Source organism: Lepidochelys kempii, chromosome 10 (assembly GCF_965140265.1).
Source record: "Lepidochelys kempii isolate rLepKem1 chromosome 10, rLepKem1.hap2, whole genome shotgun sequence".
Classification (NCBI taxonomy): Eukaryota; Metazoa; Chordata; order Testudines; family Cheloniidae; genus Lepidochelys; species Lepidochelys kempii.
The window spans coordinates 45,548,254-45,574,543 of NC_133265.1; the positions used below are offsets into that span (position 1 = coordinate 45,548,254).

The 26,290-nt window shown below is 45.4% G+C and overlaps 1 protein-coding gene across 1 annotated transcript in view; it reads right to left on the reverse strand.

Moving 5' to 3' along the window:
* Positions 1 to 9,543: 9,543 nt before the first annotated feature.
* OAZ2 (ornithine decarboxylase antizyme 2) overlaps positions 9,544 to 26,290 on the reverse strand; it is a 28,239-nt gene continuing 11,492 nt past the window's right edge. The window contains 3 exon segments of the mRNA XM_073361542.1: positions 9,544 to 11,247; positions 13,823 to 13,908; positions 16,186 to 16,361. Coding sequence (XP_073217643.1) covers positions 11,114 to 11,247; positions 13,823 to 13,908; positions 16,186 to 16,361 — 396 coding nt within the window. The 3' untranslated portion in view covers positions 9,544 to 11,113.

Sequence of the window (26,290 nt, forward strand, 5' to 3'; positions counted from 1 at the left end):
AGGCAGGAGTGCAAAGGTTAAGAGGGTTTGGTGACGTCTGCAGCAAGGCTTAGTGGGCTGGCAATCCCGTTAAAGGGATAGCACTGGCTGCGGCTCATCCATGGAAGAGGACATGGAGTAATTAAGGCGCTTACCTAGAATTGCGTAACGGGCTGAGGCCAGCCGCTCGCCCACCCGCCTACATCTGTCCGTGGCGCACAGCCCCGGACGCCCTCTGTGCTTCTCACTCCGGTTCAGCTGGCGCCATTGCAGCACTGGGAGGGAGGGCCTGTGCTTATGCCATACTTCACAGGGGCATCCAAGCCCTGCCCTGCTGGAGTTGGGGGTCAGCTCCCAGCAGGCAGCACCCCGGGTGCTCCTGCTGAAGGGAACCACGGAGCAGGCTGGAGGACGGTTTCAGCATGTTGAGGGGCAAGACCAGGGTGCTGCAGGGCAGGGCTCCCAGCCATGTGACCTGTGCATGGTCCTGACATGATTGCTGGGTGCCCCCTTGCGCCCCCTCCCCCTCAATGCATGCACATGGCTTACAGGTGGGGACAAAGGGAACGTTGCAGCCAGCAAGACAATGGAAAAACCGGCCAGTTGGCCACTCTGGGCAGCTGTGGAAGCACCAGCCTGGTCAGAGCAGTCCTGGGGTGTTCCTGCCCAGCCCCCATCCAGTGTGCCAAGCCAGCGGGCAGGGAGAAGGGCACCCAAGAATGGTTTCATCACAGCCCAACACAGAGGGTGAGGGTCGAGTCTGTGCCAGAGGACTAGAGGCTTCACTCTGCATGTTCTCCTCGCTGTGCCTTCAGGGCTCCCCCCACAGTGCCCCTTTGGCAGCATCTCTGAGCCTCTGCACCCCCCTCGCCCCTGTGTGCTGTAGGCTGGGCACCTTGCCCTCGCCCCTTGCTGGCGAGCTGGAGGTGTCACTCCCTGGGGTACGGGAGGGGATCGCCTGGCGGGCTGGCAGCGCGGCTCTAGCCGTGCGGCCTCCAATTGGTAGCCGCTCCCCAGGAGTGCTGGGGGAGGAGGACAGGCAGGGTTATTGTGACTTAACTCTGCCACTGCCCTTTATTCCTGTATCTTTGCTGCTCATGCCCCCGTGGGGGCAGCAGGGGTGTGCCAGCCCTCTCCCCCCCAGAGCGCCTGGTCACAGCTAGGGGTGCAGCCAGATAGATGTGCACCAGGTCCAGCGAGATATTAGCATCTAACGCCCAGTACCATGGTAGAGCTAGTGCCCTTAAAGAGAAGCACCCACCCCATGCTTCCGAGAGGTTAGGCTCAGCACACAGAGGAATACATGCAGAAAGCAAGCTCCTCACGCACGACACCACTTCCCAGCTGGGAACTATCACAACTGAACCCCGTTGGCACTTTTCACAGACCCTCAGGAGCCACTGCACCAGGTGGGCGAGGAGCAGCTGGATTCAGGACTCCACGCCACAGGTCCTGTAGCCAGGACGGTTTGGAGTGATCGTGGACCTGGGATTTCATCATGGAGCTTTAGGTGACCAAAGTTTGGCTGCTGTTGTTCCTACTAGTTCACCCTAGCAGCTCGTGTACTGCCTACCCAAGAACCCCACCAGGACCCAACCAGAGGGAAGCTCAGCAATCCTGAGTGAGCCTGGGGTGTGAAGAGAAGGACCCAAGCTGCAGCAGAGGAAGAGGCAGTAGAAGATGAAGTGCTGTTGCAATAAGCACCTTGGTTTGAGCAGTGGGAGGCGGATTAAAGCCACACAGGGGATCAACGAGCTCCTGTTTTCCCGGCAGTTGTTACTGGCTAGGACAAGCAGTCCTGTTCCTGCACACACTAACGGCAGCCACTCAGCCCTCAACTTCTGCACAGGACTGCCTTCCCTGCAGCTTCAGGACCTGACACTCCTGGCCCAGTCTACCTCCCCGTGATGTGCTGATGAGGTGAAGGACTCTGCAAGGGGAGGTTTTCCACTGGACAGGCCATTTCTCTGAAGGTCCCACCTTGCAGGAGTCTGAGTCTGGTGCCTGATGTCCCTCAGTGCTAATCAGGCACAACTCCCATAGCTCTTCCACTGCCAGACGCTGGAGGACGCTAAGGCATGCCAACATCCCCTTAGGAGCAGTGCTGCCCCACAGATTGGTGTCAGCACAGGCCAGCGAGTGAGGGCTGTTCTGAGGGCTTTAACTAGTGGCCCTAAATAGCCCCTGGGGCACGGGCAGGGGCAGTGCTGTCAGGATGCCAACAGGCTCACAGCGGTGGAACTAACATACTCCCAGGCTTCTCAGCGGAGGCCTCACAGAGCCAGGTGCACGGTGGATCAGTCACTATAGCCTGAAACTCACTAGCTCTGTGAGCAAAAGTCACCCTCGCTAGAAAAACAGTCGTCCCTGGAAAGACCGAGACTCCCTTCACTGCATGCTTCACAAGGAGCCCAAATAGCTCAAGGCACAGGGGGGACTTTAATACATTTCAAGCCCCACCCAGGGGCTGCAGTGGCCCTGGTCTGCCTTTCACCTGTCTCTGATCCCCTAGAATAGCTGCTGGCTGCAGTGAGACACTCAGGGGAAAGGTAACTCAGGCCGGCTTGAATCCATAGGCAGTCTTTTTCGCTTGGAGGCATAGAGCCTTTTGGGAGATAGCAGAGGAACCACCCTCACAGGCCTGCCGTGAAGTGTGGTGGTGCTGGGAGATGATCTGGAGACCAGACTCCCCCTGATACGATTGGGGCCAATATGGGCCCAGGAGGCTCAGCAGACCTGCCACCGCAGAGTTTTGCCAGGACTTTGGCTACCAGCATGACCAGTGCACAAGCAATGCGTGGTAAGGGGAGAAAAAAAACTCCTCCACCGCCCGAAACCAGCATAGATAGGGAAGGAAAATACTTTTCTCCCCTGTGCTGGTCTCCTGTCATTCGTGCTGCCTTGTCACTTTAACAAGCATAGTGTGAATTTGATACTCCCTAGAAAAAACAGCTGTAGACTGGAATTTTCAAGGGGCTCACTGAGCAGGAAGTGGGTGTCTAATTCTCCTAGTCCCCACCCCCAACTCCCCCTCCTTGATGCACTCCAAGTGCAGCCTGGGGCATGGAAAGGAAAGGCTGGTTAGTTCAACCATTTAACACTTGAGGGTTTTTTTTTTTTTTTTTGCTGACCCCCTTTTCACCAAATCACTTGTCAACTGGTGGGAGATGAGAAGCCGGCTCGCCTGGCGACAAAGCTACCGCCCCTGGGTGGAAGTGGTTTTATTTTGTCCCCGGGAGAGCTCTCTCCCCAGGAAAGAGCAGCCACTCAACGCCCCCTACAATGGCACGGCTGCAGCAGCTCAGCTCTGCCGAGTTAAGGAGCGCAGTGTAGACATAACAGTTTCAGAGTAACAGCCGTGTTAGTCTGTATCCGCAAAAAGAGGAGGAGGCCTTGGGGCACCTTAGAGACTAACAAATTGATTTGAGCATTAATTTGAGCCCTTTCGTGAGCTACAGCATCCGATGAAGTGAGCTGTAGCTCATGAAAGCTATCACCCTCTTGCAATCTCTCTCCCTTCGGGACAGCTCTCACTGTAGTCAGTTATATCAGCACCAACCCCCTTACTCCAGCCAAGCCCTCGCCCTCCCTGAGCATGAGATTTCTGGGTGTTGGAAGCTGGAGTGCTCACAGTCCTGCTATTTTTTGAATAGGACAATGGGAACAGGGAGAGGAGATGTGTTTCTGCATTGTAACACGATACCTGGGACCTCTTTAAACAGCCCTGCAGCTATGGAACTATCCGCGGTTAGAAGGGCAAGAGCCGATTCAGTTGAAAGCCTGTTTTGACTGGAGCCTGGTGAGCCATGAACCGTTGTGTACTGCAGCAACAGTCTCTTTATGTGTTTTGCTCTCAGAGAGCTGATGGGTTTGGAGTAGTTTTGAGGGCTGAACGCCTGTAGCTGTATTCCACAGAGTCTAGCATCAGCGCACATGGGCCAAGGAGGGGAGAAGCTCCAGACAACTCCATAGCCTGGTGGACAGTGGAAGACACCTCACTGTTAATCACAAGCACTTTCTGGAGTTATTCAGCAGCCAAAGATGGCATGCACCATGGGAGATGACACCAAGCACAGACCCTTTAGCTGGGCTGTAGCTGCTCCACAGATTGTTACTGTAAATGCAATTAGGATTTGGCCAAATTTAGCTTCAATTTAAATTGGAAAGGTGAAGGCAGGAAACTTCTACCCTTTACAGGAGAGGGGGCTCCTGATGCAGTCTTCCAGTAGTACGTAAGACAGGCCAGTCCCAGGGTACAAGTTATCTATAGTGCCACCCTACTGCCAGTTTTTGAAAAGCAGCAGCGCTAAACTCCCTTTCATACAGGTCATCTAAATTCACAGCTAGGTTACTGGCCTCGTTAGTGGGCCTGCATTGTAGCCCAAGGCTGTGCTGTGCATAGCCTATGTGAACAGCTAAGCTAGCTTCATGAAGCACCTCCTACCATGAAATGCACCTTTGGAATGGCTGCATTGCTGGATACAGACCAAGTGCCTGACACTCACTGAGGTGAGAAGTTCTTGCCATTTATGTTCCAACACCCCATTCCAATAGCAGCCAGCAGGGGTACGGCTCCTTACCCCTGAGAGCAGCTGTTAACCATGACCTATTGTCACAGTCATGCTGATTCAGTAAGCCTAATGAGTTACAAGCTGCTTTGTATTTACCTTCAGCTTGCAGAAAGACTATGAAGTACTATATTGAGAAGCTAGTATATAACCCTTTCCTTACATGCAACATGGTAATGTATATGCACAAGGGGACAAAGTTGCTCTTTAATTTGTCCAAAAATCCTGCTTTAGGTGTAAGGTTCTTAAATAGGTATGAATTCCATGTCCCTTGTTTCATCCAGGGCTGTGGCATGGAGGAATAAAGCCACAGCAGCTGTTTCCAGGCTTGATACAACCACACCAAGTGCTAGCAAGGATGTAGGACGGGAGTAGGAGTTATGAAACCTGCACATATTCTGCCTACACAGCTCAGTGCAGAGGGGCCAAGCTCCTGTAGACAGAACTTCATTTTCCTCCTACTGCAGGGGTTTAAGCTGGAGTTTAGCTGCATGAGCTGAAATGCTCCCCACGGCTAGTTTGTAACTATTCAGAGGATGGCGCAGCTAAATGCACAGGTAAATGAGCTCCCCTTTGCACAGCATCATTCCTTAGAAAGACTACTTTACTTTGCTAAGCTCCAAAAACACAGTGGTGCAATTTCTGCAAACCCTCTAATGTACTGTCCTCAGTCATTTCCTCCCAACAAGGGCCATGCACTGATCCTCTAAAGCCTAGCTCCAGGCCAAAGTCAATTATTTTTTTTAAATGAGGGGGAAAATTTCCCCCCACTGAATGCTCAACCAACCAACCCCACCTCCCTCCAAAAGCTTTATTTACGCTACATTTTGAAGTCAGTCAAATTCTGACAGTGAGGGGGAACTAGGGACACTTTCAGCAAGTTATGAATACTGAACCCCAGACAGCTTTACAACCTGAGCTCCAGCAGGCTGTTGCATGCCTGCTCAAGTTACTGACTGCTCACTGGGCAAGCTACTGCTGTGCAAAGATGCAGAGTATTCATAGATTCCAAGGTCAAAAAGGACCACTGCAATCATGTAGTCTGACCAGCCCCCTGCCCCTAGTATGATACAGGCCACAGGACTTCACTGAACATTAAACTGCCTCCTTACACTTCCCTCCACAGTAAACAGACAAGATGTGATCTTTGTCTAGTGATGCTGCTAGATGTTCCTGCTGGCTGCCGCTGGGCAGGGATACTGCAGGCAGGGCACCCCCAGGCATCACCACCATGCAGTAGTGTTTGCAAGGTAGCAGAAGCTAGTTCTTATTTCAGCCTCAGGTGGCATGTGCCAGTCAATCAACAGCCAGAACTTTACATGCAGGGAAGTCAAGCAGCTTGACCCTGAGGAAGCCGATCGTGGAATCTAGCAGCCCATCCATCCTTCCAGCTCTGTGTGATTTTACAAGCAACCCCAGTTTCTGGTCTTGTTTGTCACAAGGTGATTCAAAGCTGCCAGATACAAAAGCATGTTTTGCCTTGCCTAACAACCCAGGCCAGGGAAGTCTGATGGACCTGAGCCACCGAATTTTCCCACAGAACTGAATTTTCCCAAAGCGCAGTGGGCTTAGGCACACCTGTAAAACAGCACCCCACAACCACTACCCCCCTATTCCCTGCATGAGAGGTGCCCTCAGTCCATGGCTTTCAGCTGAGCTGTCCAGCCCTGAAAGCTCTTGGTTTAGAGCCAGTTACTATTGAATTGTCACAATACAAAGGTTGGGGAAACCATGCGGCAGCCTCTACGACCCAGATCATGTTTTGATAGCAGCTTAGAAATAAGGCACATTGAGCCCAAGCTGCAGGGAACCATTATTTCTCTTGGCTTGAAAGCTGGAAAAAGAAGGTACTGAATCACCACTAGCCTGAGGATTAAAGCCTACTAATCAGGGTGAATGCCTGCAGATTTATTCCTTTGCATGGGGGCGGGGAGCGAAAGAGAGAACAGACTCCAGCTTTCCCTCCCTGCTGTTTTTCTATGTTTTCTTCTCTAATAGATCTTTCCCTATGTTGTCATCACTCTCTTCTCTTTCCCCACAGTGTGTTCTCTACCTCCTCTCATGATTTCTCCCCATCTACATTCCCTAATTTCTACTGGACTTTTCTAGTTTAGCCCATTACACACACCCATTTCCCCTAGGATGTGGGCATTTTATCAGACACCTTTTCCAAAGGAGCAAGCAGAAGACAGATAGAAGAGGTTTGGTCCATGGGACTGTCCGGGAGCAACCCTCAAATCAAGTCTTCTGCCACCATTGTGTGAAAGGAGTTCTTCAAGACCCTGCTTAGCAGCTCCATGTTTTACCTCAGCCTCTGGCTAGGAGGTATGGCAAGGGTCAAACACCTACCAGTTACTGGAAGGAAGGCGGCCATCTTCCTCACTGCCCCGCACATCTCCAGGCTGCTGTGAGAATGGGAGGTCTCCACAACTCTACCCCTTTTCCCCTGGATTCTACTCTGAGTCCTCCTTCCCAGTCAACTTACTTATGCAGCTGCTCAGCTCCATGGTACATACATAGTGGATCATTTGCTGACTTCAAATCCCGGTCAGGAATCACCACAATTTCCATGCAAGGCATGGAAGTTAACGAAGCATGGCAGAGTGCTGTACAGATAGACACATGACTGATGCGCATTGTCAAAATGCTGCCTCAAAGCATCCCTGATTTGAATAGCCCCCCTCCCCCACACTGTGCCCCCCTCAAATAGCCCTCATATCTGGCTGCTCAGATTCGGCAGCCAGGCAATCCACCCTAGGGAAAACTTTTCACATTTAGCCTCACAAAATATTATGGAGCACGCACCAGGCTGCTATGACCATAGGAATATTTTCCTCATTTAGGTCTAACTTGCCATAAAGACAGCGCCAGTGTGTTTTTAATCTGCCAAAGGCACATTCTCTGGTCATTCTGCACCTGCTCAGCCTATTGTTGAATCGCTCCTTGCTGCTATCCAGGTTTCCTGTGTAAGGCTTCATGAGCTATGTGATTAAGGGATATGCTGGATCTTCCAGGATCACTATGGGCATTTCAACATCCCCCACTGGAATCTTCTGGTCTGGAAAGAAAGTTCCTGCTTGGAGCTTTCTGTACAGGTCAGTGCTCCTGAAGATGCGTTCGTCATGCATCTTTCCGGATCACCCCACACTGAGATCAGTGAAATGGCTACAGTGATCCACAAACACTTGCAATATCATAGAGAAGTACTCCATTCTATTGATGTACTCCATCACAAGATGGTCCAAGGCCAAAATTGGAATACACATGCAATCTATCACCCCTCCGCACTTAGGGAATCCCACTGCTGCAAAGCCATTCACTATCTCATGCACATAGCCAAGAGTCACAGTCCTTCATAGCAGGATGCGATTAATGGCTCTGCACACTTACGTTAATGCAGCCCCAATAGTCAACCTCCCAACTCCAAACTGATTTACAACCGACCAGTAGCGGTCTGCAGTCGCCAGCTTCCACACAGTGATCGCCACACACTTCTCCACGGAGAAAGCAGCTCTCATTTTGGTGTCCTTGTGCTGTGTACAGTTCCTGGAAGGTGGCTTTCTATATCCCAAACTTCTGCAGGCACTGCTCATCATCCCAGACTTGCATAGTGATCCAATCCCACCACTCATTGTTAGTTTCCCAAGCCCAAAAGCGATGGTCTACTGTATGCAACTGCTCAGTGAATGCTAAAAGTAACCTAGGGTTGTTTCTTTCCATTGCACACAGCAGGTAAGGCAACTCTGATTCCTATTCAGATTCAGAGCTCATTATAGACTGCATGACCAACCGCAATGTGCTGCTAACAGTGACCACAACAGTAGACAGCAATGCGGGATTCAGCCTTTCAGACAGAGATGGTATGTGCACAGTAAAGAGAGGCACTGAAAAATGTTGCAAAACACAGGTGGAAGTCCATGGAATGCTGGGATGGAAAGAACTGCATCATGGGACAGAGTCCAAACCCATGATGGACTGTGATCCACTCCACCTTCCTAGCTTCAGAAGGGGGTAAGTAGCACAGTGGGATAGCTACCCACAATGCACTGCTCTCACTGTCAATGCTAGAGCACCAACTGTGAAAGCACTCTGCTGACAAAAGGAGGGTTGTGTGAACATGCACAAGCGACAGAATTATACTGTTTTTTGAGTGTCAGCTTAACTTTTGTCAACAAAAGTCAGAGGAGACAAGGCCTTAAGGTGCAGTTTATCTTCCAGCTCTTTGAAGGTGATATTAGAACAATCACACATGGCCAAACATCACTGCTAACTGCTCCAAACTCGGATGCTGCACTATTCACACCTAATTGTTGGGTGACACCCATCCATCACAATATAACTTTGCATAGGAAGTTACCAAGCAATGTTATCAAGATTTAGAGAAAACCATCTAAGTAGCACGAAAAACAACAACATTTAAAAAGCTGCCACATCTCACACTATATGAATAAATGTAAGATACTTTTAACATTGGAGAATTTTAGGTTTTGCAGATTTCTCTCCAATCTCATTACTCAAGAAAATCTGCAAGACAAATACATTGTTGGTGTGCCAATACATACAGCAGGGAATTCCACTACATATTAAACTGCTCTGCCTGCTCATCCAGGAGATCAGCCAGTCAGTCTTAACAGGGACAGTGCAAGGTTAGTCCCTTCAGTATATTTCAGTGAGTTTAGTTTTGCAGCTCCTACCACTGTCTTGATGGGACTATTTCACAGCTTTGTAAGTTGCCCTGGAAGGAAATCTCATAAGACCAGACTAAACAGAATCATTTTACTGTAAAATATAGATTAGAGGATGATGGTTAAATACCTTTCAAAAGTCTCATATTCAGCTCAGCCCTGGCTACATTATAGAGATATGTGGAAGTATCCCCTACCCCTTGTCAATACTGAAACTCAGTCAATCCACACCCTGCCATGGGAGGCTTGGACATCCAAGCCAGCAACCAAATACTTCCATCTTGGGGGGAGGGGAATGAGGGAGACAGACACCAACTTTAAAATCATTTATTCACACACTAACAACATGTGACCCAACCCCTCCCCAAAATAAACAGTGACTATGAAAGTCTATGGAATGGCTTCAGCTTTCAGACAACATCCTCCACATAAACATGAAAGCAGAACAAAGCATACAAGGACAATGCAATGGATAAGGCAGCCAGGTCAGCAAGAGAGCTCACAATGCATCCCCAATGGAGGATTTATAAATATATATTTCTCATGTAGCAGTCAAAGAAAGATTAAAACCAAATGGCATCAACAGAAGAGCTTAACTCTTTTCTCGAACATTAGAAGTGATGCAGAAAGACACAAACGACAGCCAGCAGTTCCACCCTCCTCCCATCCTGTCCCATCCCCACTGACAGTCACAGGGAGGGAGAATTGCAGAATTGATCTGAGGAGGAAGGCAGTACAGATGGAGTCTCCTTCACCATCCTGGTCCCGCTGTGCTGCATTCCGCTCCCTTTGGGGTTTGATACAGAGCCTGTCTCAGCAGCGTTTGAAGTCTCCAAGGGCCTCTCTGTGGAGCTGGTAACAGAGGCATGGACCTCTGCTTTGAGATGAGGAAGATCATGAAGGAAGTGATGAATTAAAAACTAAAGCCTCCTTAACCAGTCTCACCAGAGACTTTAAAGCCAGTGACCCACATTCAGACCAGGATAGCTCACACCTTTCCTAAGGACTCCCAACCGCTCCACACAACTAACACACGAGCAGCCAAAGAGCTCACCTGAACCAGAGGTAGTGCTCCAATGCTCCTTTTATTCAATTTAGGGAGAGTACCACTGCAACACTGCCAGAGGCCTAGGCAAAGGCTCTTCTTCTAAAATAAAGCACCCGCTGGGTAAAGGTAACCTGAATGCTCCTTTGTTGAATGCTGCCATAGCGCAGTGCTGACCTTGAACAGAGTAAGACTGCTTAAACCAAAGCTGGAAGAGCAAGCTGGGGTAAGCTGTATATAGCATTGGTTACCCCAGTGCAGAAACATATAAGGTTTTAAATGTAGTGTCATTAAGAGTTAACTCAAGCACATCCCTTCTGTGTGTCTACACCCAAAACATGCCTTACATTTAAGAGTCTGAGTGAACATAAAAATAGACAAGTCTTTAAAATGTGTGCCACACATCCGGTGATCAGGAAAAAAAAAAAAAAACACTGATTGAAAACGTCAAGAAACTGATACTGCTTCTAGCCACGGCGTTCCCCCTGGCATGCCAGGCTTCCATTCACAGCCCAAGCATGAGGCACTGCTAGGCTAACAAGTATACCACACAACTGTATTTAAAGAGCTTCTATGTCAGTTCATAAACATCTTCCATTTACTATTTGGAGATTACGTGTGTGTGTATATATATAGATATATAGATATAGATATATAGTTCTCTATGTAACACATTTCAATAAAAAGTCAACTCTGAGGATATACAGGCCAATCTAACAATGAGAAATGCAGTTTCAGTCCAACAGAAGCTTGTTTTCCCTTTCCGCATGAAAGGAGATTTAACCCCTTCTCCTCTCAAAAGCATCTTCAGGTCACGCTGTCGTACTCCACAGGGGCTATTCTTCATCAGAGGAAGAGTTCTGATCCAGAGAGTACACCATGAACATCACGTCGGGTTGCGATGGAACGCAGGGGTGGCCAGGCCTCACAATCTCAAAGCCCAAGAAACTGAATGTCTTCAGAAGTGGAGCTACCCAAGGGGAGGGAAGAGAGAGATACTGTTAACCTCAGGAATGAAATGCCTTGTTAGCTGTATTCCCCAGCACAAAGTCCAGGTGGGGAATCAATATGCACATGGGCAAACTCCACATTTTCAGGGCTGCACTGCACATCAAAAAAGGAAGTTTTAGGTGGGCTGACCTTTTAAACTCAAAGATTCGTGGTTACCTTGTCCTTTCCCTATGTCTTTTTCTTCACCTGTATCTTGTCTGTTCTTTATGCTGTATCTCCATTTCCCTCCCCCTGCTTCCTCCACTCCTTTGGGTATCTTGTCTAGAGCTTATTGAGGCAGGGACTGTCCGAGTGTACAGTGCTTAGCACAACAAGGCCAGGATCCTGACTGGGGCCTCTAGATGCCAATGCAATACACAGTTGCAGAAAATGTGGACACCAAATAGGAAGATTGGTAAAAATCACAGCAGCACCTAAGCACCTCACAATGAACTAGCCCTTATCTCCCAGGGATGCTGTGAGAAACATTTACAGATGGGCAAGTGAGGCCCAGGAAGATTAAGTGACTTGCTCAAGGTTACACAGAGTCTATGGCAGTCACAAATTCCCCAGAGCTCCAAGTCCAGTGCTCTTAGACACAAGACCATCCTACATCTATTGGTAGAATCTGTAAAGTGTAGTATACACCCTAACAAAGTGTGACCTTCTTACATCACCTATGAAAGCAGTGGGTGTCGTACAAGAAATCCTTTTATCCTCTGCAGAAGGGGCATTGGGTCAGTCCCTGATCATTTTATCTCACATACTTAATATGTAACAAGGACAAGCCTCCCAACATCCGTTGTGGACTTTGTAAGCCACACATTCAATGCTAACAAATTCAGGTGTGCAGTGTTGTTGTAGTCATGTTGTTCCCAGGGTAACAAAGAGACAAGGTGGTGAGGTAATATATTTTATTGGATCAGCTTCTGTTACCCCACCCAACTTGTGTCTAACTTGCTTCTTCCAGCTGCCTGTAAGACACTATTGTGGACTCACTCCACACCACTAGGTACAATATTATTTGTAGACTAGACTTAATTGGGAGTCTGAATACATCTTCCCTGGCAGATGCAAATTTGAGCTGGGGAGCAATGGCATGAACTGTCAGTGCCAAAGGATTACATAAAAATAAGCTTAACCAGCCAACAGCATTCTTGCGGGGATGTGGGCACTTGACACACACTTGGTGGGCTTGACCATGGTGAAAGCCTTTGGGCCCAGATGATGAAGGTCACACTCACTCAGTAGCAGTTAGGGACTAATGATGGCAGCCAGTGCTAGAAGGGAGAGGGGAAGAGAACAAGGAAGTGTCCACTCATTGTGGCAGATTTGTTCTGTGTACTGAAGTATTTAGCAACTGGAATGTGAGCTCCAGATCATGAGGAAGAAAGGGTTTGAACACTGACAGTCAATTGTTTCAGGAGCAGGTAAGAAATTTCACTGCAAGGTAAAGTAATTTTAGTTGCCTTTGTACACATCTCCCAGAAACCAGCTATTACTGGCTGCCACAGTGGGTAACTCAAGTGTGCTGCCAGCTTTCTATTCATGAGAACAAAAATTTCTCACTTCCAGAAAGACACTGTCCAGCTAACCGATTTTTAAAAATATTTTCCTGTGTTTAGTGCAAGTGAGGAGCTCCTACCGATCTGAAGATAAAACAGTGATGCATGAAGACACAGAATAATCCTTTTTTTGAGAAGCAGAGGGCTAACATTAGATCCGTAAGAAGAATTTTGTTGCATCTATTAATCACTTCTACCATCACAAGGTTGTTTGATTACCAGATATTCACTCACATCTTGTCAAATTTAATACTGGCTTATTCATAACCTTGTGCTTTGCCATAAATTCCCTCAGGCTTCCTTGTTCTAATCACCTATCTGATACATCTATCTTTAGATACTAGCATATCCCTCTTAAGTCATGAGCACCTACAGGCAGGATAAGTATTACCCACAGGTCTGGAAGAAAACAGAAGTGCTGGGAGATCAACTGGTCAAACATCTGCTCAGAAACGATGAAAGGGATCAACACCAGGGCACAGAGCCAGGCGCAACCATCACTAAAAGTGTTTTAGTTCCCCCGTGGGGTAGGACAGCCACCCCACTACAAATCATGTGAACCTTGCAGTTTCATTTCTTGCTGAGAGGAAACATTAAATGAGTCCTGACTAAAGATATTAGAGATCCTGCATTGCTACTGAAGTAGTAGGGAAAGGGCACTTCTCTGCATGGCAGCCTTACTGTCCAACAGCTCAATTCCTACTGATGCAAGTTACTTTGGACATCCAGCCACAGAGACGTCCAATATCCCTTCTTTACAAGCAATAATCAGGCATTCATATAAGTCAACCAAAATAATTTCTGACTGGGCAAGTAATTTGCAAGAAAGCTAATTATGACAGTGCTTGTTGTGCAGAGATCAAAACAGGAAACTTCCTACCAGCGGAAGTGGCCTGGTGAAGCCCTGCAAAGGACAGTACTCTGCAGAGCAACAGCTGCTTCACTCTATTCTGAGGGAGGAAAAAACCACACAGAGGCGAAAGTTCTCACCTCTATCTTCTCTACTTTTTCTGAAGCAAATAAAGACGTAGTTTGCTTTCATTTTCTCTTCAGCAAATTCCAACAGCGCTAGCAATCTGTCAGGGAGGAGGAAAGGGCACATTAGTTACACCAAGCGATCAGTCCCAAGGAAGTGGCTGGGCGCTGTCAGCCTGACTTATGAGGAGGAATTGCTAAGGTGTTCTGAGGCACAAGAGATGCATCCACACTGACACATGGGAATTATGCACTTTGGTTAACACTGGAGGAAGAAATCTTGCAACAAAGCCCTGTTGAGGCAGGGCCTGTCTTTTTGTTGTTTTATTGCCCCTAGCTTAATGGGGTCCTGAGCCATAACTAGTCACCACAGTAATACACGTTAATAATATATGAGTCACTGAGTGAGTCTTCCAGCCCTTTCATTGCACATGAGGAAAGTGTTCAAGAATTTCCTTGGCACTAGACAGGGTGAGCTCTCCCACATTCATGCCAGTGCGCTAGGCATGGATATCTGTCCCACCATAACAACTGCTGAAGTCTGGGAGGTAGGCCTGATCTACATTGAAAAGTTGCATCAGCAAAGGTACCTCAGTCAGAGGGGTGAAAAAAAGCCAGCCCCTGACTGATGCAGCTATGCCAATCCCGCCCTGCCCATCCCCGGTGGACACAGCTGTGTCCATGGAAGAGGACATAGCTAACTTCATTCATGGAACTGGTGTTTCTACACCAACAGGAAAAGCCTTCTGTCCGGTGTAGGCTGCCTCTATGCTACGAGGGTTTGCCAGCACAGACATGCTGACATGGTTCAGACATGCCTTTAGTCTGAGCTGGCAGAGAAATGGTTGGTAACCAAGAGCTCCATATTTCAGAAGCAACAGTTCATAAAATGCTATTGATCTAACCTGTGCCCCACTTAACCTTTAAATGATTTGTTACGTTTCCCTTATAAAAAAGGAGCGGGGAGGAAGGGAAGGAGGCAAAGAGGAAAAATTGCCTAGGTGAGCCAGTGAGAATTTTTGCATATTGTTTCACAGAACAGGTCTCCTGCTCATGATGCAATTTTCCATCAATGCATCATGGCGAGGTGGCAGAAAACATCTGAAATATTTTCTACCAACTAGTAAAACATAAATTGCACTGATCCCAAGTACCACACCCCACTGATCAGTTTAGTCTGGGCTCTACCACCAGTCACTGACCTGGGACTTGAGTACAGTACCACAAGAACATTTACTAATAGGAATTTCAAGACCTAATTAAACAGCAGCCAGCAAGATTGAAGAACACCTAGGGATTGGAAGGGATTTTGTTAATATGATAATCATCGATTTTAATTATAACTTCCAAGGCTTATTTTACCTAACTAAAAATAATCTGTTACGAAATTGTGGTGACTTGGGCAGACAAATACCCTCAGAGAAGAATCAGTGCCTGGGGGAGTTGGGAGAGCTGGAATATTTATGAACTACAGAAAAATACAAGGATTTCTCCAGATCCTGTTTGTGCAATATGAAGTACAGTGCAGGTGTACACTGAATATTCTGCTAGCGTGTGTACCAACATATTTAGGTACCATATGAAGTTGGATCAAATTTTTAAAGGCACACAAATCTACATTTGGGATCAAACAAAAGAAGTGGAAAGGCAAATGACTATGGAAGGATATAGAGGTGAAAGGGAGATCCTGACATGTTGCCTGATAAGGGCCCAATGAAATTTACACACAACATTTATAATTAATCTGTGTTGTCCACTTCAACATGAAGTTATGGGATCTCAGAGTTCAGAGATACTTTAAAGGGTTCTGGGATGGCTACAGGAGAACAGACAGCTCCACTAAGAGCAGGCTAACTCAAACTGATGACAAAGGAAAATTATGCTTTGGAACAATGTAATTATCTGTAGGGAAATAAAAATGCTCACCCCCAAAAGCTTGTCTAATTGGTCAAGAGAAAAATTTGAGGAGATAACCCCTTCTCCATAAGCATTTAGTCACCAGCCCTTGCTAGAGGCAGATTACCAGAGCAAGATCACTACTGGTCTGACCTGGAATGGGAAATACTATGTACCAAATAATCACGTTGACCCTTTACACTATTTGAATTCTTATGCTAAAAAGGAGAAGGGCAAATGTCTCTTGATCCCCAGGGGGGAAGAAAAAAAATACACACAGAACCACAAAAATACGGAAGCTTTGGTGTAGAAGGGAATAATGGAATATTTATATTTACAATCTAAGAATGGAGGTATAGAATAAATCCCTTCCCCCTTTATCCTGTCAAAGCAATCCCCCGTGTCACATTGGCTACAAGCCATACCTTCTTCCACAGGCAGTTAACCCTGCATATGGCACTCACACAGCTTTAGGATCTTACCCTTCTTTGCTCCCGTCAGCTAATAAGCCATCAGGGATTTCCACAAAAAGGCTCTGATTGGAAAGCACTGCATCCCAGGAGGAGATCTTCACTTCCGTAATCTTGTACTGGAAGTGGACAATGTGAGGTTTCCCTTCATGCACTGGGACATCTTGGTTAACAGTGAGCTTCTCGTCCTTCAGATTTTGATGGGGGGAAAAAAGGGAAGAGTGAAATACAGTCTGAGCTACTAAAATAAATTCAGTTATTTCAATGTCCTTCAACACTAGGTAATGTCGGTGCCACCTGTGGGGTTCCATTTAGGAAAAAATACCTATGATTTAGAACAGTTTTACAAGCCATAGCCTGATTTGAAAATTTGTGTTAGTGCAATTTTAAATTAACATTTATAATGAACTAAAATAGAAATGCTTTTTTGGAACTGACTGAATGGGTCTTGCTTAAATTTTACAAATTGCTACAGAACAAAGAACAAAATACTAAAACTGTTTGGCTCCAAATTCTTTCCAGACAGGATTCCTTCCCCCCCCCCCCCACAAGACTTCACCACTCCCTTTAACTCTAAAAATAAACGCCTGACATGCTAGTACCCACCTGTGAGAACAGACACCCAGGATTACTAGTCACATTGAGACATTAAGGCCAAAGAGTTCTAAGGATCTACATTCATCTAGCACAGTGTAAGTAAGTGAATTAATTTGCCAAACTCCTTGGTAAACATGTGCTTAGTCCTAACTACAGAGAATTTGCTAGAAGATTCGAGTCTTCCACTGAAAAGTTGTATTAGCTATGATTGCGTGTGCCCAGACCATGACCAATCAAACATACGAGAGATCAATACTTTAGCTATGTTTAAAGCTCTCCTAGACACTTTAAAGCCTAAAAACACCTATCCAATGCTTTTGTAGAATATTCTATTTTCAATCTAGCCTAAAATATGAACTTCAGAAAGATGAACATTTAATAAAGGGTTTTTTCTACTCCTAAGAAATGCGAAGTAAAACGTGAAATTTTAATTAGGAAAGAATAATTAAAAACTCAGATACAAAACAGTCACTTTGGCAACTGACGCCTATAAATAGGTAAAGAACATGTAACTAAAAATCCACTATTTTTAGGGTGTTTTTTTTTTTAAAACATTGTCTGATCCTAGAGTAGACAGTGTGTTGTCATACCATAATGATCACCGTAAAGAGAACTCAAGTTTCCTCATTCAAATTCCCTCCAGTTCAATTATAACTTGTTTTGCTGATACCACGTGTTCAGAATTACATGCGTGAACAGCAGTAACGCCATTTCATTCCACAACAGGTTACACTGACCAATCTGTACAATTAACTATGTCCCAGAGAACACAGCTGTCTTCAGTTCCAATACTCACTTAGTAGTACAGGGTATCCACTAAGGTCTGACCAGTTCTGTGCCTAATGGCATTCCAAAGCATTTGCCCAAAGTCAGATTTACAGCTCCTAAATCTGAAGCTATTGCAGCCACTAGCCAATTCCAGTGCACATGGATCTGGTGGTCTCTCTTTGTTGGGGTTCTCTGAATTCATGTTCTTGCATAAAACATGAGTGAATGAACTCAAGAGCATTTCCCAGAACTTACTGCCAAAGCAGGAGGCATCAAATGAGTATTAAACAGCAGACAGAAGTCTTTAGCAGTCAAATTGAACTGAAGTGGTAATGAAAGGCAGGCTATCAGAACTCATGTTTAGTGACGTCTCACTGACAAAGATGTCAGGTCAGAAACACTATTTGGATGCATTCTACATTTCAAATGTATGTCCAAAAAGATGCCATTTCAAATATATCAGCTGCCAGTTACAGTTGTAAACAAAATGAATAACAGAATTTTAAATATTAATGGCCTATTTGTCTTAAGGACTTTCCTGCGGCTGAAAATTGACATTCATGGTTCCTCTCTATTACAGTTATAGTTACTGTAGCATGAAAGAGATGACAGTATTGCTTTCTTTGGATTTTGCTTAAGAAAAATCTCTGGGGAAACACCAAGAACAGCTTAAGTCATCCAAGACTAATGAAGTCAGAGATGCCAACAAGTAGAAAGACAGCATCAGTTTTGAAAGTGAGGCTATGGCAAGGCCTGGGAACACTGCATTGCTAAAAGACTCCTGCTAGCTGATCCAGGAGAACTGACTGGCTAGAAGGAAACAGCATCCAGCACTCCTCAACCAGAAGGTAGCATGCCTGGGAAGAACATTTGTGATACCACCCCTTACAAGAAAGAAAGGCTTTTATGAAGAGGAATGTTTCAATGGCAGGTTCTGTTCACCCTACAGCACGTTGGACTCACGTTCATCAGTGAGGTTCTACAACACAGCAGTGCTGCTTTCTACAGCACACTGAAACTCCTGGTGGTAGTGGGTCAAAAGTGGATTTTTTACTGAGTTACATATGTAATGATTATATTAATCACTTCCACTAGTCCTCAGGTTATTTTGATACTAACTTCAAAAACTCGCTTTGAGTCTTCGGTTTTACTCTGCCTTGCATTCTCAGCTTCAAACAGTTGCTTCGTGTGGACAATGCAGATGCGCTAGAAATCAGTGGGGAAGCTGGAGTTTTGACAAGTGAGCAGAGGGGCAGCTGGGGCTTTGGCCACTGGGAAGAGATGGGCATCTGTTTGGGGTTTTATTTAATGAAATTTATTTTGAAAGTGTTCCCACCTGAAGCATGTACACATGAACAACATTTAATAAAAAAATTGGAAGCAGTCTGCAAAGTAGGAAATCCTCCCAAGCTGTCACCCCACCTAATACTTTCCTAGCAAAAGACTGGGGGAAAGCGCTAGTTTTGCGACATGATTGAATGGTCAGCAAATTTGGGTTCTGAAAGACCCTCCTCTCCAAACTGTCTCAAGAACCCTCCCAACTAAGCCAGCTGACTCCACCCAAGTGCCTCAGCTGCTCTCAACTGATTCTCCTCACGTAAGAGATGGTCTCTGAGGGACAACCTGTATAACCCTAAATGGCTTAAAACCAACACTGTACTGTACCCAAACATTAACGGGAAGCTGTGTTGATTATGGAATACAGGCGTCACATGTGGTTTTCAAGCACCATCAAGAAAGCAAGCAGCTGATGGATTCATGTTAGTGCACAGCACCATCTGGAGCACATGATAGTGATCCAGTCTGGCAGTGACAAGGCATGGATTACCCTGGAGAGGTCCCACAACCACAAGGAATGGTCCTGGCCAAGGGTAGAAGGTAAAAAGCATTCTCAGCTAGTGAAGCTATTTTAAGCACCCAGGAGACAGAGGAATATTGGGGAATTCGGGAAGGTATCTTTCTCATCTCCCTTGCGCACAGGAGGAGATCGGATATTCAGTTTGTTTTTTAAATGGGAATTCAACTCCGTTCCCACCCAGCAACTCTCAACAGCAACCAGCTGCTCCATGGTCCCCAACCCTAATCACTTCTTCAACCCAACTGTCAGATAACCACTGTAGCCACACTTTTCTAAATAATCAGCTTTAAAATAGGATGGCACTGAAGTCATCATTAGGTTTCTGAGTCAACAATCCTTGGAGACAAATAGTGCCACTCACAGCTCTCAGGGTTATTGCTTCAGTTTGTCCAGTTACAGGCTCAGGAAGACAAAAACATTGCAAACGTGACTGATGGATATTATCTGTGCAACCCCAATGGCTAAAATCTCATCTGGAAAAGCATTTAGAATCTGCAGCCAACTTCTAATTTAGGGGGCAGACTCTAGGGACAAATCTGCTGCTGAATCACAGAAGGAGGAGGGGGAGGGGAAGGGGAAGGGGAAAAAAAAAAAAAGACTCCCAGACAGACTTATGCCCCCTCACTCCCTGATGGTATCAATGGATGATAGTGTAGAGTTAGAAAAGCAAACTTCGAGACCATTCAGTCAATCAACAAAGCGCATAGTTCTCTGAAGATGTAACTTGAAGTGAAAAAACCCACTGCCAATATCATAATTTATGCTGAAATCTTATTTTTAAAATGTCAGATTACTTCACCAAATCAGTACTAGAACTCCCACCTGCTGCTGATTCATTTTATTCTATTAGCCAGACCTAATACAGCGCACACAGCAATGCAACAGGAACACTGCTACAGACGAACACCATCTTGTGAAAACAGCCATTATAAAAAAAAAGTATTATGAGTAGCATGCATCTATTCTAGCCAATAAGCCCACATTACAGTGGCAACTATGCGGTTGACAACCAATTTTAAGTGCTAATATAGTTTAGAACCAACGAGGACTGGGATATTCTCCACCTCCACATAACTACGGAAGCCAAACTATGGTTCAGACTAATCTCCCCGGTAGCCAAGTTTTAACAGTTGCCAGAAAAAAAAACTGTCTGCATTCCTCAGCATGCCTGTGCTAGCCACCGTTCAGATGTCTTGCTAGCACAGTTTCAACCAAAGAATGGCCCAGGCCTAAGTGTTACAGTAAGGTGGATGCTACAGCTATAACGCAACTGCACTGAGCCTTTGTTTACAGATGGATTTGAGGAGTGTCAGCCTCAAGTTTACATCCTGACTAGTCAGCTTCTGCTCTAAGATGGTATTAAGATCAGATCACCGGTGTTTGATTCTATTAAAACTCAGAGGATTGTACTTGTTTATAATGTCCAATGCTGGATTAGGTAGCCTCTCACATCTAATCAGACTGTTTTGGGTTTGCTAACTTGAGCAAGAGAAGTTGCCATCTGTTCTGAACGCACAAAACACAGAATAGCAGTGCTGAAAAATGGGTTGACTTTTCCTGTGGGGAACAGGTTTATTCATTAGGTGTGAAGGGAGCTTGCATGGTTCCGCACACTCACTGTATTTACTATAGCTTCAAACCATCAACCTTAACAAAACTACTGGGGGTAACAGCTGTTGTGGCCAAGCCAGGTTATAACAGCTGGGACAGAGTCAGTTTTAAAAGTCATGCCTTAGCCCAAGGACAATCCTGAGCTACAGAAGTGTATTTTTAAAAAGAGATCATTAAAACTGTTTGGCTCTATGCATACTAGCCAATCAGATTCCTCAATAGGAGGTATACACAGTACTTTCATGGTGCTCTTGTTTCTGTAGCGCAGAAAGGGCCTTAGTTTCAGGAAGATCTTCTGTTTCCACTGTTATGCTTGAGGGTGAGATTAAAAAAAAGAAGACACAGAATGTTTCAGAAGGCAAAAAACTAGGACCAGGAAGGGAGAAAGCAGTGGGCTGGGACTGACAGATTGAAAAGGGAGGTCTATATATGCATCTACACAGAAAGGATGGCAGAGTGTTACAGGATAGGGGAAAAGCTGCCCGTATCTGTCCTGTCCTTTCTGCTCGGAGTAGATATGCATGTGTGAGGGTTCTCCCTCCCCCCAAACCTCATCACAGCTACTTAAGTTTCTTTCCTGCCAAAGAACCCCTATCCCCACACTCTATTGGAATAAACTGGGCCAGGTTATGACAATAGAGCAGCGTAACTACATGGATTAACCTTGGGCCTAATTCCCAAACAATTGGGGGAAACAAGTTTTATACAAGCCCTCTCTCAGGTGGCTGTTTCTTTATCGATGTATATTGAAATACAATTAAACCACTATCTCCCCAGCTCAAAAACATGGAGTCAGGAAGAAAAGTCGGTTTCCAGGAATGGGAAGCAGATCAGGAGACTTCTGAAATCTGCTCAAAGAAGTTCTATTTATGACCTAAAGTTTGGTTTCAGGTCAACTCAGCAGGATACATGCAAATGAGCGTTAGAGGAGAAGGTGTCAAGATAGTGACGTTTTTAAAGACAAAACCTTTACCTCATGTTATTACAGTCTTGAACTAAATCTCTCAGATTAGACGCTCAAGGACAAATTTCCATTTTAGTGAAAATTTACTGTGCACGAGACATCTAATCTGGTTATATTTCTTAATTAATCCAAGAGGAACAGCAGGAAGGACCATGTGTACTGACAGTTTATTGGGGAAAAAGGATGTTATGATCCACCAGAGCCAAATGACTTGAGAACCCCATGTGTGCAGTTTCCTCTTGGCATGTACAGCACCCGCAGCCTCCTGCCAAGTTTACCCACCCAGAGCACGTACTTCAGCACAAGTCCCTGTCTGCAATACAATACCAGCTCTGACCACAGACTATGTTGTGCAGTAAAGCTCTCTTAATTGAAGAGCTGAATATTTTAAGTTTCTTAACATAAAAAATGGCAATAAAGAAAGGCAACCCAACCCGTTCCATTTATAATACTGCTGGAAACAAATACCATGTGTTTAATATTCTAGTCTCAAATGTGGGGGGGGGGGGGGGGGGGGGGAGAAGGGGAGGGAGGGAGACAGATTCTAAGGAACAGATGCCCAGGATCAGAAGTTAACATTTCATTTACAGCTGCTTTGCACCAAACCAAGTGCCATACTGGAATAAATTATGTTAATAAGGAATTACTTGCTTTCAATGGAGGCCCTGTGACAACCCATAGGGGCAAAGATTAAATGGATTTTTGCCAACAGCACCCAAGGAATTAAACTTAATACAGGTACAAGAACTAGGGGTCACCAAATGAAATTAATAGGGAGCAAGTTTAAAACAAACAAAAGGAAGTATTTTTTCCACACAATGCAGTCAACCTGTGGAACTCTTTGCCAGAGGATGTCGTGAAGGCCAAGACCATAACACAGTTCAAAAAAGAACTAGGTAAGTTCATGGAGGATAGGTCCATTGATTAGCCAGGATGGGCAGAAATGATGTCCCTAGCCTCTGTTCGCCAGAAGCTGGGATTGGGCAACAGGGGATGATGAATCACTTGATGATTACCTGTTCTGTTCATTCCTTCTGGGCACCTGGCATTGGCCACTGTCGGAAGACAGGATCCTGGGCTAGATGGCCCTTTGGTCTGACCCAGTATGCCGGTTTTTATGTTATTTGGGACACTGTATTCTTAGACAGCAATTAATGCCAACACCCCTGCTGGAAATCTTTTCAGTGTCAGTGGTAGGCGAGAGCAATTCTAAACGAGAGGCCCCCCAAAGCCATTATATTTTTCAAAAGTGTCTTCTCCAGAGGGGACTTCATTCCAAGTGATTGTGTCAGTGGAATACACAAAAAAACTTGAGTCAGATTAGTGAATGAATGACAATGAGGTTGGCGAAGTGAACACTCTTCAGAGCCCCCGATCTCTACCCATTGTTTTCTAGGTGACTCAAGAATTCCTCCAAAGTCCACTACTGATGCCCTACCATTTTTCTCTTCCTCTCTCCAAACTGATATCAACTGTTACTCTTATGTTAACTATTTAAAGGTAGCTGCAATAGACATGGCCCACAGGAATCACTCATACCACTGGATTAATAATCCTAGCAAGGATTATGTTGCCTTCTCTGCAAGTACCAAAGGGCTATATAGCGTACCAAAGCTGACATTTATAGCACAGCACAGTGTTTAACCACAAAAAACTCCTCCTGCCAGAACAAAAAAGAAAAAACTAAAAAGTTCACTGTGCTCAAATTAAAAGAAAAGTCATCCCCAAAATAGGTCAGATAAAATGACTGAAGTGTCTTATACTCTCAAAGATTCCAGCAGGATATTTTTGTGACTGTGACGCTACAGGGCCTATTCCCTCCCACCCCCCCAGTCAAAGTAGATGTTGCCTAAAGAGTGCACAGTTAAATATCTGTCTAGCACAAAGGACAAATCAAACATTTCTGAATTGGTAGGCACAGCATGCCATCAGGGTTCCAATCACTAACAGATCCTTACTCCTTGGGCTGATGGGAGAGGTCTTGTGGCAGATTATCCCATGAAGGAGAAACATTTGTCACTCAAAGATAACCCCATTAAACTATTAAGGAGTGTGCTACTGATGGACTTTGTAGGAAGAGACAGACAATTCTCAATGGCTGGAAGCTGAAGGGAAAAAAACAGAACTGAGGGCAAAAAACAAAGAAAGGTACAGACGGATTTATGGCTGGACGGGACCTTGAGAGGTCATAAAGTTCAGTCCCCTATACTGAGGCAGGACCATGTATTGTAAACCTAGACCATCCTTGACTGGGTTTTGTCTATCCTGTTTAGAAACTTCCAGTGAAGGGGATTCCACAATCCCCTTTGGGAGCCTAATCCAGGATTTAACTATTCTTATTATTCAAAAATTTTCCCTCGTATCTAACCTAAAAATCTTGCTTGCTGCAGATGAAGCCCATTACTTCCTGTCCTACTTTCAGTGGACATGGAGAACAATTGTTTACACTCCTCTTTATAACAGTCCTTAACATATTTAAAGGCTTATTGGGTCCCACCTTGGTACGCTTTTCTCAAGACTAAACATGCCCAGTTTTTTCAGCCTCTCTCGATAGTCCAGAAGAGAGCAACAAAAATGATAAAAAGTTTAGAAAACCTGACCTATCTCCAATTAGTCCACATCTTTCCACTGGACACAGTACTTCATTTGAGGCCTCACCAGTGCTGAGTACAGTGGGACAGCTACCTCCTATGTCTTGCATTGAACACTCTTGTTAATACATGCCAGAATGATATTAGCCTTTTTCACAACTGTAACACATTGCTGACCCATTCAATTTGTGGCCCACTATAACACCCACGTCCTTTTCAGCAGTACTACAACCTAGCGAGTATTTCCCAATTTGTAGTTGCGCATTTGATTCTTTGTTTCCAAGTACTGTACTTTGCACTTGTTTTTACTGAATTTCCATCTTGCTGATTTCAGACCAATTCATCAGGGTCCTTTTGAATTCTAATCCTGTCCTCCGAAGTGCCTGTAACTCCTCCCAGCTCACTGTCATCTGCAGACTTTCTAAGCACACTCTCCACTTCATTATCTAAGGCAATAATGAAACCTCTGACTAGTACCAGACCCACGACTGCCCCCTGAGGGACCCCACTAGATATTATCCCCCAATTTGGTAGCAAACAATTGATAACTACTGTGAGTATGGTCTTTCCAAGCAGTAGTGCACCTACCTTATAGTAATTAAATCTAGACCACAATTCCTTAGTTTGCTTATGAGAATGTCATGTGGGACTGGGTCAAAAGCCTAACTAAAATCAAGATATATCACATCTACTGCTTCCCCCCATCCACTAGGCCAGTAACCCTGTCAAAGAAGGAAATTAGGTTGGTTTGGCATGATTTACTCTTGACAAATCCATGTTGGCTATTCCTTATAACCCTATTATCCTCTAAATGTTACAAATTGATTGTTTAATAACTTTTTCCAGGTACTGAAGTTAGGCTGACTGATTTATAATTCCCCAGGTCCTCCTTGTTCCCATTCTTAAAAAAGGAACTATGTGCAACCTTCTCTAGTATTCTGGGACCTAGACCGTCCTCCATGAGTTCTTGGAGAGAATCGCTAATGGTTCCGAAATTGCTTTAAAACAAAAGCTCCAGCTGAAGGCATTTTACTATGCGTTCTCCTCCTATATACATTTCAAACAATACCTATGGTAGGGGTTGAAAGTGGGGAAGCAGCCCGCACCCTTCCATACTGCTATCATCAGTAATCTCTAGGACACAGCATTCCTGTCTAACCTGTAAGACTGTCAGCCACTCCGGTTTAGCATTTTATCTTTTTGGTCCCTACTTCCTATTGTTCAGAAGATGTTTAGAAAGTTACTTCATGTGTTTACACACCAGCCTCATGGATACCCCAAGGAACACAGAGCTCTGGGAATAGTATTGGTGAGTTAATTATTCAAAGCAGACCAGCATGGAGAACTCACTTATTTCTCAATTAGTAGGTGGTATTTTTTTCTTTAAACAAAACCGCATTCAGGCCAGTGTTTCTACTTGATTAACTTGGCAGTGTCACTTAAGTTTAAGGGTCTTACCTTATTTATCTAGTCTAGTTACCTTATAACCAGTGCTTGAATTATAATGGAAAGAAGTAGGGTAGTCATTAATGGATGGTGCTGGATGCCACAGCAAGTGAGATGCCAGGGTATTCCTTGGCCTGCTCCTGTGCTGGCATCCTCTGCACTGCCAAGCCAAACTCAGCTGCACAAGACTGCCTTTCCCCCTCTGCCTTCACCATCCCCTGCTTTCTGCCCTGCCTCTTCTCCTAACCTCAACTGCCGTTCCTCCACCCCAAACTGCCCTAC